This window comes from Sardina pilchardus, chromosome 19 (genome assembly GCF_963854185.1).
Source record: "Sardina pilchardus chromosome 19, fSarPil1.1, whole genome shotgun sequence".
In the NCBI taxonomy this organism is placed as follows: domain Eukaryota; kingdom Metazoa; phylum Chordata; class Actinopteri; order Clupeiformes; family Clupeidae; genus Sardina; species Sardina pilchardus.
Window position 1 is genome coordinate 771540 of NC_085012.1, and position 15000 is coordinate 786539.

Consider the following 15000-nt stretch of genomic DNA (forward strand, 5'->3'; position numbering starts at 1 on the left):
TATTGCTGACGTGCGTAACCCTTATCCTTAGGTGAAGTGAGTGAGGGGCCCTCTTCCCTCTAGCCACACAACAAAGACTCTTGTTGCCCTCCCCTTTCATCATACTACACTTCACACACACACACACACACACACACACACACACACACACACACACAGCCCAAACCTGTGTGAATAATACATTTCATACACTCACGACTGCACCCTTCACGGCCCACGTTGTTCTCCTGGTTATTGGTATTTTAATGGGCACATCTGCATATCACGGTGCACTAGAAATGTAGTCCATTGTAGAAATGTAGTCCATGTCCCTGGCTTGGGCAACACGATGCTTTCTGCTGCTGTTTTTGTTGTTGTTGTTGTTGTTGTTGTTGTTCTTAATCCCCTAACATCACTACATCGTTTCCAACTCGTTACCCTCCTTAATGAGATATCATGATGTCATTTCCCCCCTAAAGAGCGTAGTGAGGATTCACTGAATTAATCCTCATCATCACCACTGATGACCCTCATCTCGTCGTCATGGTAACTCTGCCATCCCTTCCCCTTCTCCACGTGGGTTAAGCGTGACCACTAGTTCCCAGCTCGCGTGCGGATAGTGTGATGACTAATGTGTATGTGTGTGTGTGTGTGTGTGTGTGTGTGTGTCTGTGTGTGTGTGTGTGTGTGTGTGGGATGACTAATGTTCAGTGCAGAGCAGAGTGCCCAACAGAGGTTGACAGCTGTAGCGTGTGGTGCGTGTCAGGCTCCATGATGCCTCATCGTCGCCGTCGACGACTCTGGTGTGTGAGGGGTGCGGGCGATGCCTCAGTACCTCGTGTGTGTGCTGTATGCGTGTGTGTGTGTGTGTGTGTGTGTGTGTGTGTGTGTGTGTGTGTGTGTGTGTGTGTGCCGTGATGCCTCGTCCGAAAATAGCACATTTCTGGCCTCAACCACAGGCCTTGTTTGCTTTCACACGGGACACCCTCATGTGAGGTAAAGGCATTCCGTGGCTGTGCTTGCGTGACCACAAGGTCCAGTTGCTTGAGTTGTCCACTCGGCTCCGGCTAGTGTGCGTCTAAAACCATGAGAGTGACATGTTGTGTCCTAATGGTCAGACTGTGGGAGGGTTTTCTGAGGAGGTCAGGACCACTAGTCCAGAGTCTGCAGCCTGCTCATTTATGCGCTAGCTGTCCAAACATGGCTGTTCCTCTCACGAGTCTCTCAGGCTTAATAATTTACACTGAGAGATCAGCCATGTGGAGGAATGTGGAGGATACTCCAGCACGGACGCTCAGGAATTCTCTTCTCTCTCCCGTGGACATGCGCTGCTTCAGCTAACACTAAATCATGACAAAGGGAAGGGACAGAGCCGTAGCAGTGTGGGAATCCTTCATTCGGAAATATTCAGAATGGAATGATGTGGTTCCATCCTCTGTCGAGAGATTCAGAATGTGATGATGACATTTCAACTGTTCTACTATGAATATGAAGCATCTCATCAGTAAAGGAGATGCTGTTTCACCCAGAGCTACAGTATATAGATACATGTATCTATATGTCTCTAGTTTCACCACTCCATCTGTACGGTGGAGCCTTCTTCAGAACTCGGTGAAGATTCCGCTGCCTCTTCTTCTCTGGGTGTGTTGCCTGCCTGGATACAGTCGCTGCAGTTTCCCTCAGATGGCTGCAGGCCAGTAGACTGCAGTGTGTAGCTCTGAATGGAACAGAGATAGCGCAGGAGGCAGCGATGAGCCCCGCAAAGCAGCAGGACCAGGCAGCTACTGTATCAGCGAGGAAAGGGCCAAGGGAGCTGCTATGGGTCTCACAGCTATCAGAGAGCTGCTATTGGTCTCTACTGTATGAGCGAGGTGTTTGGAAGAGAGCTGCTATGGGTCTGTACTGTATCAGCGAGGTGTTTGGAAAGGGCCCAGGGAGCTGCTATGGGTCTTTACTGTATCAGCGAGGTGTTTGGAAGGGGCTCACAGAGCTGCTATGGGTCTCTACTGTATCAGCGAGGTGTTTGGAAGAGAGCTGCTATGGGTCTCTACTGTATCAGCGAGGTGTTTGGAAGGGGCTCACAGAGCTGCTATGGGTCTCTACTGTATCAGCGAGATGTTTGGAAGAGAGTTGCTATGGGTCTCTACTGTATCAGCGAGGTGTTTGGAAGAGAGCTGCTATGTACTGTATCAGCGAGGTGTTTGGAAGAGAGCGGCTATGGGTCTCTACTGTATCAGCGAGGTGTTTGGAAGGGGCTCACAGAGCTGCTATGGGTCTCTACTGTATCAGCGAGGTGTTTGGAAGAGAGCTGCTATGGGTCTGTACTGTATCAGCGAGGTGTTTGGAAGAGAGCTGCTATGGGTCTGTACTGTATCAGCGAGGTGTTTGGAAGAGAGCTGCTATGGGTCTCTACTGTATCAGTGAGGTGTTTGGAAGAGAGCTGCTATGGGTCTCTACTGTATCAGCGAGGTGTTTGGAAGGGGCTCACAGAGCTGCTATGGGTCTCTACTGTATCAGCGAGGTGTTTGGAAGAGAGCTGCTATGGGTCTGTACTGTATCAGCGAGGTGTTTGGAAGAGAGCTGCTATGGGTCTGCACTGTATCAGCGAGGTGTTTGGAAGGTGCCCAGGGAGCTGCTATGGGTCTCACAGCTATCAGAGAGCTGCTATGGGTCTGTACTGTATCAGTGAGGTGTTTGGAAGTAAGGGGCCTAGGGAGCCACTATGGGTCCCACAGAGCACAGACGTGACCACAGCTGCTAATTGATAGCCGTCTCATCTCATGCATGGTGATCTACTGTACGGCAGGCAGCCTGAAGAGAGATGAGGGGAAGAGAGATGAAGAGAGATGAGGGGAAGAGGGATGAAGAGAGATGAGGGGATTGGGAAGCTATGAATGAATGCAGCGCTAATGAGAGCGAGGGATTCTCTCACTTCCTCTCCCCCCTCCCCCTCTTCTTCTCCCTCCCCCTTCCTCTCCCTCTCCCCCCTCTCCCTCTCTATCAACCCCCCTCCCTCTCCTTCCACCTCTCTCTGCCCCTCCCCTTCTCTCCCTCTCTCTCCCCGCTCCCTCTCTCCCTCTCCTTCCCCCTCTCTCTCTCCCTCTCATTCTCTCTCTCCCTCTCCCTCTCTCCCTCCTTTTATTTCTTTCTCTGGCATCTCTCTTTTCCCTCTTTCTTCTCTCCCCCTCACTCTTCCCCTCCTCCTTAAATGGGTGGGGGTGGGGGCTGGAGGTGCTGCTGCTGTAATTTTCAATTAAGCGCCGTGGCTAAGCATCCCAGAGCTGGGGGGGGGGAGAGGGCGGGCGGGGGGGAGGAGAGGGCTCTCAGCTGTGCTGATGGAGTGGGCTGGGGGGAGTGGCCTAGGCAGCGTTTAGTCAGGAGATTCAGAGGGCTGTGGAGCTGATACGGAGAAGAGATATGGAGGAGAGACTATGTGCTCTGCTCTCTCTTCTGCTCTCTCTCCTCCTCTCTTCTCCTCTCTCCTTCTCTCTTTTCTCCTCTCTCCTTCTCTCTCTTCTCCACTCTCTTCTCTTCTCCTCTCTCCTTCTCTCTCTTCTCTCTCCTTCTCTCTCTCCTCCTCTCTGCTGCTCTTTCTTCTCTCATCCTCCTCTCTCCTCTCTCTCATTCTCTCTCTTCTCCTCTCTCTTCTATCTCTCCTCCACTCTCTTCTCTCCTCCTCTCTTCTCCTCTCTTCTCCTCTCTCTCGTCCTCTCTCTCTCTCTCTCTCTCCTGCTCTCTCTTCTCCTCTCTGCTGAGGCTGAAGAGGTGACTCACCTCCGGTTGGTTGACTGCAGCTGAAACTTGATCAGCGGCAGTGACACACAGCGCGCACGCACACACACACACGCACACACACACACACACACACACACACACACACACACACACACACACACACACGATCAGCGATGTTGGGGCAGTGGCGCGCACACACACACACACACACACACACTTGATCAGCGAGGTCGGGGCAGTGACGCGCGCACACACACACACACACACACACACACACACACACACACACACACACACACACACAGCACACGTCGTCCTTGGAGCTTAGCCTCTAGTACAGTTTCATTGTCAAGGTGCACCAGGTCACCTTGCCACACACACGCACACACATACACTGCGCGTGTACACCTCACGTCTAACAGTATCATATGCTGATGACTTGCTCCTCCATATCACCCTGCCGTATCACCCTGCCGTATCACCCTGGTGTATCACCCTGCCGTATCACCCTGGCGTATCACCCTGGCGTATCACTCTGACGTATCACCCTGGCGTCTAACAGTATCCCATGCTGGTGACTTTGATTCCAACCACTGACCTACCAGGTCTGGGCCTGTATTTCATTTGTAGGAGACTCAGTCAATATCTGGACTCCCACAACAGCCCTGAAGTGAGTCCTCTGATCATTTCTCTGTCTCCTTTACGCTTGTATCCAGCGTATTCCTCTCCCCTCCGCCGATCCTTGGCACGGCACACGGGGGTTTAAGCACCTTGGAGAGCGCCGAGTCTCTCCTGGCACACAAAACACCTTCAGCACCACGGACAGCTGCTGAGTGTGAACGACAGAGAGAGAGGGAGAGAGAGAGAGCGAGGGAGAGAGGTTTGGAATCCGCAGTCTGTGGGCTACACAAGACACACGGCTTGTTTAGTTTACATTCTCTGTGTAGAAGCTGGTTGTAATCCTGCAATGGGGAGCTCCACTGAAGAGGCAGCTTTCTCAGGCAAACAGTCTGCTGGGATCCTCCTGTGTGTCTTGGCTGGTCAAAGAACAAACACGTTTGTGAGGAGAGTAAACAGTTGCTCTAACCATGCTGACTGTAATGTCTGGGCATTAAAATCTTTTCAGATCAGATCTGTGAGATTCACATTCTAGCAAGTGAGAAGCACAAAACCTCAGTTAGAACTCTTGCGCACACACACACACACACACACATGTTCTTCTGCTCTGTCCCCTCCCTCATTAACACACACACACACACACACACACACACACTCATGTTGTTCTCGTCTGGCCCCTCCCTCATTAACACACACACACACACACACACACACACACACACACTCATGTTCCTATCCTCTTGCTCCTCCCTCATTAACACACACACACACACACACACACACTCATGTTGTCCTCTTGTCTGTCCCCTCCTTCAGCGCTTCAGCTTCGTGTCTCTGCCCACGGACGTGCTGGAGGTGGAGGTGAAGGACAAGTTCTCCAAGAGCCGGCCCATCATCAAGCGCTTCCTGGGCAAGCTGTGTGTGCCCGTGCAGAGGCTGCTGGAGAAGCACGCCATCGGGTAGGTCGCCGCGGAGACCGTCCCACAGCAACGGCCTGACGTCACCCAGATGACTAAGAGGACCGGATGAGTTCTGATGATTCAGATTGAGACTGAATGAGTTCTGATGTTTCAGATTGAGACTGGATGAGTTCTGATGATTCAGATTGAGACTGAATGAGTTCTGATGATTCAGATTGAGACTGAATGAGTTCTGATGATCTCTCTGATGATCTATAGTGTGTGAATGATATTGTATGTTATCTATAGTGTGTGAATGATATTGTATGTTATCTATAGTGTGTGAATGATAGTGTATGTTATGTATAGTGTGTGAATGAAACTGTATGTTATGTATAGTGTGTGAATGATAGTGTATGTTATGTATAGTGTGTGAATGATAGTGTATGTTATGTATAGTGTGTGAATGAAACGGTATGTTATAATAGTGTGTGAATGATAGTGTATGTTATGTATAGTGTGTGAATGAAACGGTATGTTATGTATAGTGTGTGAATGATAGTGTATGTTATGTATAGTGTGTGAATGATAGTGTATGTTATGTATAGTGTGTGAATGAAACGGTATGTTATTTATAGTGTGTGAATGATAGTGTATGTTATGTATAGTGTGTGAATGATAGTGTATGTTATTTATAGTGTGTGAATGATAGTGTATGTTATGTATAGTGTGTGAATGATAGTGTATGTTATGTATAGTGTGTGAATGAAACGGTATGTTATTTATAGTGTGTGAATGATAGTGTATGTTATGTATAGTGTGTGAATGATAGTGTATGTTATGTATAGTGTGTGAATGATAGTGTATGTTATCTATAGTGTGTGAATGATAGTGTATGTTATGTATAGTGTGTGAATGATAGTGTATGTTATGTATAGTGTGTGAATGATATTGTATGTTATGTATAGTGTGTGAATGATATTGTATGTTATGTATAGTGTGTGAATGATAGTGTATGTTATCTATAGTGTGTGAATGATAGTGTATGTTATGTATAGTGTGTGAATGATAGTGTATGTTATCTATAGTGTGTGAATGATAGTGTATGTTATGTATAGTGTGTGAATGATAGTGTATGTTATGTATAGTGTGTGAATGATAGTGTATGTTATCTATAGTGTGTGAATGATAGTGTATGTTATGTATAGTGTGTGAATGATAGTGTATGTTATCTATAGTGTGTGAATGATAGTGTATGTTATCTATAGTGTGTGAATGATAGTGTATGTTATCTATAGTGTGTGAATGATATTGTATGTTATCTATAGTGTGTGAATGATAGTGTATGTTATCTATAGTGTGTGAATGATAGTGTATGTTATGTATAGTGTGTGAATGATAGTGTATGTTATCTATAGTGTGTGAATGATAGTGTATGTTATCTATAGTGTGTGAATGAAACGGTATGTTATTTATAGGCTGAAAGGTGATTAGGTGCTCTGTAGGCCTGTGGTAGCTCACAGAGGTCCATGAGACTCATTGGGACATCTCTCTCTTTCTCTTTCTCTCTCTCTCTCTCTTTCTCTCTCTCTTTCTCTTTCTCTCTCTCTCTCTCTTTCTCTCTCTCTCTCTCTCTTTCAGAGATCGAGTGGTCAGTTACAACTTGGGTCGCCGGCTGCCCACAGACCACGTCAGTGGACAACTACAGTTCCGCTTTGAGATAACATCCTCCATCCACCCAGGTAATAACATCATCTATCCTCCCAGGTAATCTCAATAAAGCGATAGCATCCTTTTTCCACACAGGTAATCTCAATAAAGCGATAGCATCATCTATCCTCCCAGGTAATCTCAATAAAGCGATAGCATCCTTTTTCCACACAGGTAATCTCAATAAAGCGATAGCATCCTCTATCCTCCCAGGTAATCTCAATAAAGCGATAGCATCCTTTTTCCGCACAGGTAATCTCAATAAAGCGATAGCATCATCTATCCTCCCAGGTAATCTCAATAAAGCGATAGCATCCTCTATCCTCCCAGGTAATCTCAATAAAGCGATAGCATCCTTTATCCGCACAGGTAATCTCAATAAAGCGATAGCATCCTTTTTCCACACAGGTAATCTCAATAAAGCGATAGCATCCTCTATCCTCCCAGGTAATCTCAATAAAGCGATAGCATCCTTTATCCGCACAGGTAATCTCAATAAAGCGATAGCATCCTTTTTCCGCACAGGTAATCTCAATAAAGCGATAGCATCCTCTATCCTCCCAGGTAATCTCAATAAAGCGATAGCATCCTTTTTCCACACAGGTAATCTCAATAAAGCGATAGCATCCTTTTTCCACACAGGTAATCTCAATAAAGCGATAGCATCCTTTTTCCACACAGGTAATCTCAATAAAGCGATAGCATCCTCTATCCTCCCAGGTAATCTCAATAAAGCGATAGCATCCTTTATCCGCACAGGTAATCTCAATAAAGCGATAGCATCCTCTATCCTCCCAGGTAATCTCAATAAAGCGATAGCGTCCTTTTTCCACACAGGTAATCTCAATAAAGCGATAGCATCCTTTATCCTCCCAGGTAATCTCAATAAAGCGGTAGCATCCTTTATCCTCCCAGGTAATCTCAATAAAGCGGTAGCATCCTTTATCCACACAGGTAATCTCAATAAAGCGATAGCATCCTTTTTCCACACAGGTAATCTCAATAAAGCGGTAGCATCCTTTATCCACACAGGTAATCTCAATAAAGCGATAGCATCCTTTATCCGCGCTAGCTCGGCTTTCACGACTAGTGATTTTCTGAAGTCGACTAGTCATCAACTAGATGTTAATTTATTTGTTTATGACAGTAAGTTGATGTGTTGGCTTACGTTAAAGAAGACGAGGAGGGTGGAGTTCTAGTCAATACTTAAAACTGTATTTTTGTAATGCAGAAAGAACAGTACAAAAAATTAGGCCTACTGGTGGCTGGAATAGCCAGACAAATGTCTTGATAACTTACAGTAGCTAGGGAGGGGAAACATTTTGTTAACAACTACTGCCTACAATGGCAAACAGTGGTTGTAATAGTCGACTAGTCGACTAGATGGTGAAACCCCTAATCCACGCAGATATCTAAATAAAGCAATAACATCCTGGACCTATGCAGGTATCTAAATAAAGTAATAACATCCTCTACCTATGCAGGTATCTAAATAAAGTAATAAGATCCTCTGTCCACACAGGTTTCTAAATAAAGCGAATAACATCCTCTACCTATGCAGGTATCTAAATAAAGTAATAACATCCTCTACCTATGGAGGTATCTAAATAAAGCAATAACATCCTCTGTCCACACAGGTTTCTAAATAAAGCGAATATCGCATCACTGTCTGTTCTGGAGTCAGTGTCCCCATTATGTCTTCTGCAAATATAGAACGTCAGCTCAACAGCGCAGAGCCTCTGACAAAGGGAAATGCATCACTATGTTGAGTCCTCATCTAAAACTGCTGAGTGTTAATTGCTAAATATAATTTTTTTTTTTTAATAAAACATGCTGCATTGTGCTCAATAAGGTCCTCAGATTTCCCAGGGGAATCAAGCTGTGTTCTTTAGACGTGTGTGTGTCCTGTGACAGTGTTCTTTAGACGTGTGTGTGTCCTGTGACAGCTGTGTTCTTTAGACGTGTGTGTGTGTGTCCTGTGACAGCTGTGTTCTTTAGACGTGTGTGTGTCCTGTGACAGCTGTGTTCTTTAGACGTGTGTGTGTCCTGCTGTAACAGCTGTGTTCTTTAGACGTGTGTGTGTCCTGTGACAGCTGTGTTCTTTAGACGTGTGTGTGTCCTGTGACAGTGTTCTTTAGACGTGTGTGTGTCCTGTGACAGTGTTCTTTAGACGTGTGTGTGTCCTGTGACAGTGTTCTTTAGACGTGTGTGTGTCCTGTGACAGTGTTCTTTAGACGTGTGTGTGTCCTGTGACAGCTGTGTTCTTTAGACGTGTGTGTGTCCTGTGACAGCTGTGTTCTTTAGACGAGTGTGTGTCCTGTGACAGCTGTGTTCTTTAGACGAGTGTGTGTCCTGTGACAGCTGTGTTCTTTAGACGAGTGTGTGTCCAGTGACAGCTGTGTTCTTTAGACGTGTGTGTGTCCTGTGACAGCTGTGTTCTTTAGACGAGTGTGTGTCCAGTGACAGCTGTGTTCTTCAGACGTGTGTGTGTCCTGTGACAGCTGTGTTCTTTAGACGTGTGTGTGTCCTGTGACAGCTGTGTTCTTTAGACGTGTGTGTGTGTCCTGTGACAGCTGTGTTCTTTAGACGTGTGTGTGTCCTGTGACAGCTGTGTTCTTTAGACGTGTGTGTGTGTGTCCTGTGACAGCTGTCACACACTGCAGCCGTGTAGTGGACGCGTCCAGCCCCTGACTCTGAGTGACACATCGCCCCTTTTGTTCTGACAGATGACGAGGAGGCGTCGCTCTGCGCCGAGCCCGAGTGTCCCGTCGCCCCTGACAACCGGCCGGCCGAGGACAACCTGGAGGGAGACCCGGACCTCATCGCTAACGGCGACGACGATGACAACCAGTCGCTGGACGATGCGGCGAGCCTGGGGCCGGATATGCCGGACCTGCCGGAGGACGACGCTCGAGAGGAGACAACGGAGCTGATGAAGGACGAAGAGGAGGAGGAGGAGGAGGAGGAGGAGGAGGAGGGGGAGGAGGAGGAGGAGGGGGAGGAGGAGGAGGAGGGGGAGGAGGAGGGGGAGGAGGAAGATGACCTCCCGCAAGCCTCCAGTCCCACGGATGCAGAGCCTCACGCTGACGGCGAGCCTGAGGAGGAGGAGGAGGAGGAGGAGGTGGGCATGGAGCGGCAGGAGGGTGGGGCTGACGGAGAGGAGAGCGGGGCAGCAGAGGAGGACGTCACCTCCACACTACAGACGGAGGAGCAGGAGGAGGAGCCAGCGGCCCAGGAGGGGGCAGCAGAGCCAGAAGAGGAGGAGGAGGAGGAGGAGGAGCAGACAGAGGGAGAGTGTGAGGAGCGTGGTGCCAGCCCTGCTGATGGAGTTGAGGAGCAGGAGGAGCAGGAGGAGCAGGAGGTGGCGGTGGAGGAGGTGGTGGAGGAGGTGGGGGAGGAGGTGGGGGAGGCGGCGGGGGGGAAGGAGGAGGAGAGTGGCGAGCGCTGCAGGCCCCAGGTGGACGTTGAGGCCGAGGTGGACGGAGAGTCGCGGTGTCTCCGCATGCGCGCCGTGCTCAAGCGCAAGAACCGGCCGTGCTCGCTCCCCGTGTCCGAGCTGGAGACGGTCATCGCGTCGGCCTGCGGAGAGCCCGAGACGCCGCGCTCGCACTACATCCGCATCCACCAGCTGCTCCACAGCCTGCCCTCCGCCCACCAGCTGCACCGTAGCCATGACGACGAGGACGAGGACGAGGAGGACCAGGCCGACGCCACGCTGCTGGACCCCGAGACGTCCGAGGACACCGCGCTGAAGCCCGCAGACGCCAAGAGGCGAGCGGAGGAGGCGGGGGGGGTGGACGTGGTCAGAGGGCCGGACGACGAAGACGAGGAGGATGATGAGGAGGAGGAGGAGGAAGAGGGCTCGGAGACGCAGTCGCCCTCCACCGTCCCAGCGTGCCCCGGGCCCTGCTGCAGACGCACGCTCCCGCGCAGCCTGTCCATCGAGCGGCTGTCCGAACTCAACCAGCTGCTGGACGGAGAGAGACCGACACCCACCTCGGCCCGGCTGGACAGCGAGGAGGGAGGAGGAAGAGGAGGAGGAGGAGGAGGAGGAAGAGGGCCGAGGGAGAGCGAGTGCGAACTGTGCGACAACTCCTGCTACAGCACTTCCTGTTACAGCACTTCCTGCTACAGCACTTCCTGTTACAGCAACTCCACGGGCTACGAGGGTCACCCGCGCATCTGCAGCCACACGCGCCTCTCCTCCGTGGACAGCGCCCGCCTCTCCGAGAGCACCGTCTTCTCCTCGCAAGAGGAGGACGAGGAGGAGGAGGAGGAGGACGAGGAGGAGGAGAACAGCGCCTTCGAGTCCGCGCAGGACAGCGTCCAGAGCCCCGACGGCCGCGAGGGGGGCGGGGAGAGGAGGCGGGCCGACAGGGCGGGGTCCAGCCAATGGGAGGAGAGGACGGCAGCAGCGCAGCAGCGTGGCGGGGGACACCGGTGCCGCAGGGAGAGGGACGAGTCTCCGGTCGCCGGGCCCAGCGGACGCGCCCAAGGTGAGCTCATACACCTGTGTGTGTGTGTGTGTGTGTGTGTGTGTGTGTGTGTGTGTGTGTGTGTGTGTGTGTGTGTGTGTGTGTGTGTGTGTGTGTGTGTGTGTGTGTGTGTGTGTGTGTACCGTCGGTTGAGCTGCTCCATCTGGTGCACACCTGTGCTGCAGTGCACACATGAAGGAAAGCGTAAAAGTGTCTGCTGAATGTAATGCGATGTAAAGCTCTTCTTCAGTGTCAGATGTTTTGGATTCCACGGTGTTGTTACATGTGGTAAGGAAGGGACTAGCAGCTTCAGTCACTTACATAAAGCTCATAAAATACTTTAGTTAGTTAGCACATAATGGTCAAGCACGTGGACACAAATCCTCATTGTAGCTCCTAGAGTTGAGAGCATGCAGATCCCAGCTTTTCTTCAGGGTCAGGTGAGCTGCTACACCTGCGCTGGTTAACAGTGTGCTCCACATGTGCAGGTGTCAGATGTTTTGGATTCCACGGTGTTGTTACATGTGCTAAGGAAGGGACTAGCAGCTTCAATCACTTACAGCTCATAAAATGGAAGCTAAAATACTTTAGTTCGCACGTGATAGACAAGCAAGTGGACACAAATGGAGATCCCAGCGGTGTATAGTGCCTGGTCTGGATCTCAATAGGTTAGCATCCCTCTGTGTGCCTCCATCACCACCACAATAACCTGCAGGATGGGGGCGCAAACACTTCCTCCATCCCCCACCACATTAACCTGCAGGATGGGGCACAAGAGCTTCCTCCATCACCACCACAATAACCTGCAGGATGGGGCACAAGAGCTTCCTCCATCACCCACACAATAACCTGCTGGATGGGGGCACAAGAGCTTCCTCCATCACCACCACAATAACCTGCAGGATGGGGCACAAGAGCTTCCTCCATCACCCACACAATAACCTGCTGGATGGGGGCACAAGAGCTTCCTCCATCACCACCACAATAACCTGCAGGATGGGGGCGCAAACGCGTCCTCCATCACCCACACATTAACCTGCAGGATGGGGGCGCAAACGCGTCCTCCATCACCCACACAATAACCTGCAGGATGGGGCACAAGCGCTTCTGGCTAAAGGGCACTGGAGGTTGTTGATGTGGCACCACCTCGCCGGTAATTGACCGGTCTGGCGTCCCTGTCCGGTAATGAGTAAAGAGTGTGTGTGTGTGTGTGTGTGTGTGTGTGTGTGTGTGTGTGTGTGTGTGTGTCTGTGTGTGTGTGTGTGTGCGGGGGACATCGCCGTGTGACCGTGACGGCTCTGACAACCAATTAGGGCCCGGCATGGAGGAGACGCCACGTTTATTTCTGCCACTTGATGGTTGTCAATGCTAGTCACTAATTGCTACGGCACACACACACACACACGCACGCACAGACAAACACACACACACACACACAGACAAACACACACATGCATAATGCATACACACACACTCATACACACTTGCTCGCTCTCTCACACACACACCTACACATTCACATTCCCATTTACACACACACACACACACACACACACACACACACACACACACACACACACACACACACACACACACACTAAGGCTGAGTTTTGTCAGTTGGAGCGGGGTGGCCTTGTGGGTGCTTTAACTGAAGTATGGGAAGCAGCCCCTGTCCTCTTGGACAGCCGCTCCATTGTGACCTCCACACCCCCATTACTGGCCCCTACAGCCAGAGGTCATAGGTCACGACCCTCAGAGGTCATGTTGTTTTTTTGTGCGTCCGATCACAGGCATTGTGTGTTTATGGTGCCATTGTTACAAACGACTGTTATGTGAAGCAATTAAGCCTGGCCTGCTTCTCCTAATGGCCGCTTCAGTGGAGGGACATGCTGTGAATAAACCAAAGGATGCGCAGCAAGGGGCAATTGTTCCTCAAGACTTTGATGTTGGGAAATTGCTCTGCCCCAAAGGGGGATAAAGCACAACTTATCATGGGGAGATTTAGATCCAAAACGTGTGTGAGGCAGGCTTGTTATCATGGGAAGATTTAGATACCAGGCGTGTGTGTGAGGCAGGCTTGTTATCATGGGAAGATTTAGATATCAGGCGTGTGTGTGAGGCAGGCTTGTTATCATGGGAAGTCTGTGTGTGTGTGTGTGTGTGTGTGTGTGTGTGTGTGTGTGTGTGAGGCAGGCAGGCTTGTTCACTCAGTTGCTTTGAGGCCTCGGCTGTGCTGATGTCTTTTATCTCTGTTGTCTCAGCACTCACACTGTGTCTTATGATGCGTGTTTACCCCCACTTATGTAGGTCAAAAAACACAGCCACAAAAACATTACTCATTTGTCCTGATGTAGGTTTCACCCAAAACCTCCAACGGTTTGGCATTGTTGAAATGATACACTGAGCCCATGTTAAATGTATTCACATATACACTTCAGCAAGAACCCCAATCTGCCATCAGTGACTAACAGTGGAGAGGCTAGCAAAAGAAGTGTGTGTGTCTGTGTGTGTGTGTGTGTGTTATGACAGGAGAGGGAGGTAGCTGCTGAGTTGAGGAGATTTAAAGGGTGGAGTGGAGTGGATTGAGTGAAATGGTGGGATGGTGGAAATTAAAAGGGTGGAGTTGGGTTATGGAGATTTAAAGGGATGTGAAAATGGAAAGGGTGGAGTTGGGTTATGGAGATTTAAAGGGATGTGAAAATGGAAAGGGTGGAGTTGGGTTATGGAGATTTAAAGGGTGGATTGGGATGTGTTGAATGGGGTGATATAGATGTAAAGGGTGGAGTGGGATGTGTGGAGATTTACAGGGTGGAGTGGGGTGATGGAGATTTAAAGGGTGGAGTGGGGTGATGGAGATTTATAGGGTGGAGTGGGGTGATGGAGATTTAAATGGTGGAGTGGGGTGATGGAGATTTAAATGGTGGAGTGGGGTGATGGAGATTTAAATGGTGGAGTGGGGTGTGTGGAGATTTAAATGGTGGAGTGGGGTGTGTGGAGATTTAAATGGTGGAGTGGGGTGTGTGGAGATTTAAATGGTGGAGTGGGGTGTGTTGAGTGGAGTGCTGTATCAGCTCAGCAGGCTGCCGCTCTTATCTCTCTGGTCTCATGGAGCTGATACAGCAGGCAGAGCTGAGGAGAGACATGAGGAGAGAGAGATGAGGAGAGAGAGATGAGAGAAGAGGAGAGAGAGAAGAGATGAGGAGAGAGACATGAGGAGAGAGAGATGAGGAGAGAGAGATGGGGAGATGAGGAGAGAGAAGAGGAGAGAGAGATGAGGAGAGAGAGATGAGAGAAGAGGAGAGAGAGTCGAGGAGATGAGGAGAGAGAGATAAGAGAAGAGGAGATGAGGAGAGAGAGATGAGAGAAGAGAGAAGAGGAGAGAGAGATGAGAGAAGAGGAAATGAGGAGGAGGTGGGTGACTGATGCCCCTGCTCAGGGTCTGAGTTACGATAAGAGATAAACCCGTCAGTGCTCCAGCAATGTACCGCTGCCATGATGCTGACCACTACTGAATTCTCCCAACACTGATGGCCTCTTGGAACAAGAAGCCCTCCACACACACACACACACACACACACACACAC

The 15000-nt window shown here is 49.8% G+C and overlaps 1 protein-coding gene across 1 annotated transcript in view; it reads left to right on the plus strand.

The window, feature by feature from the left end:
• LOC134066487 (E3 ubiquitin-protein ligase HECW1) overlaps positions 1 to 15000 on the plus strand; it is a 104430-nt gene that overhangs the window by 36251 nt on the left and 53179 nt on the right. Inside the window, exons 7-12 of the mRNA XM_062521847.1 lie at positions 5149 to 5291; positions 6873 to 6973; positions 9668 to 9898; positions 10016 to 10182; positions 10417 to 10743; positions 10981 to 11437. Coding sequence (XP_062377831.1) covers positions 5149 to 5291; positions 6873 to 6973; positions 9668 to 9898; positions 10016 to 10182; positions 10417 to 10743; positions 10981 to 11437 — 1426 coding nt within the window. The remainder of the gene's footprint in view (positions 1 to 5148; positions 5292 to 6872; positions 6974 to 9667; positions 9899 to 10015; positions 10183 to 10416; positions 10744 to 10980; positions 11438 to 15000) is intronic.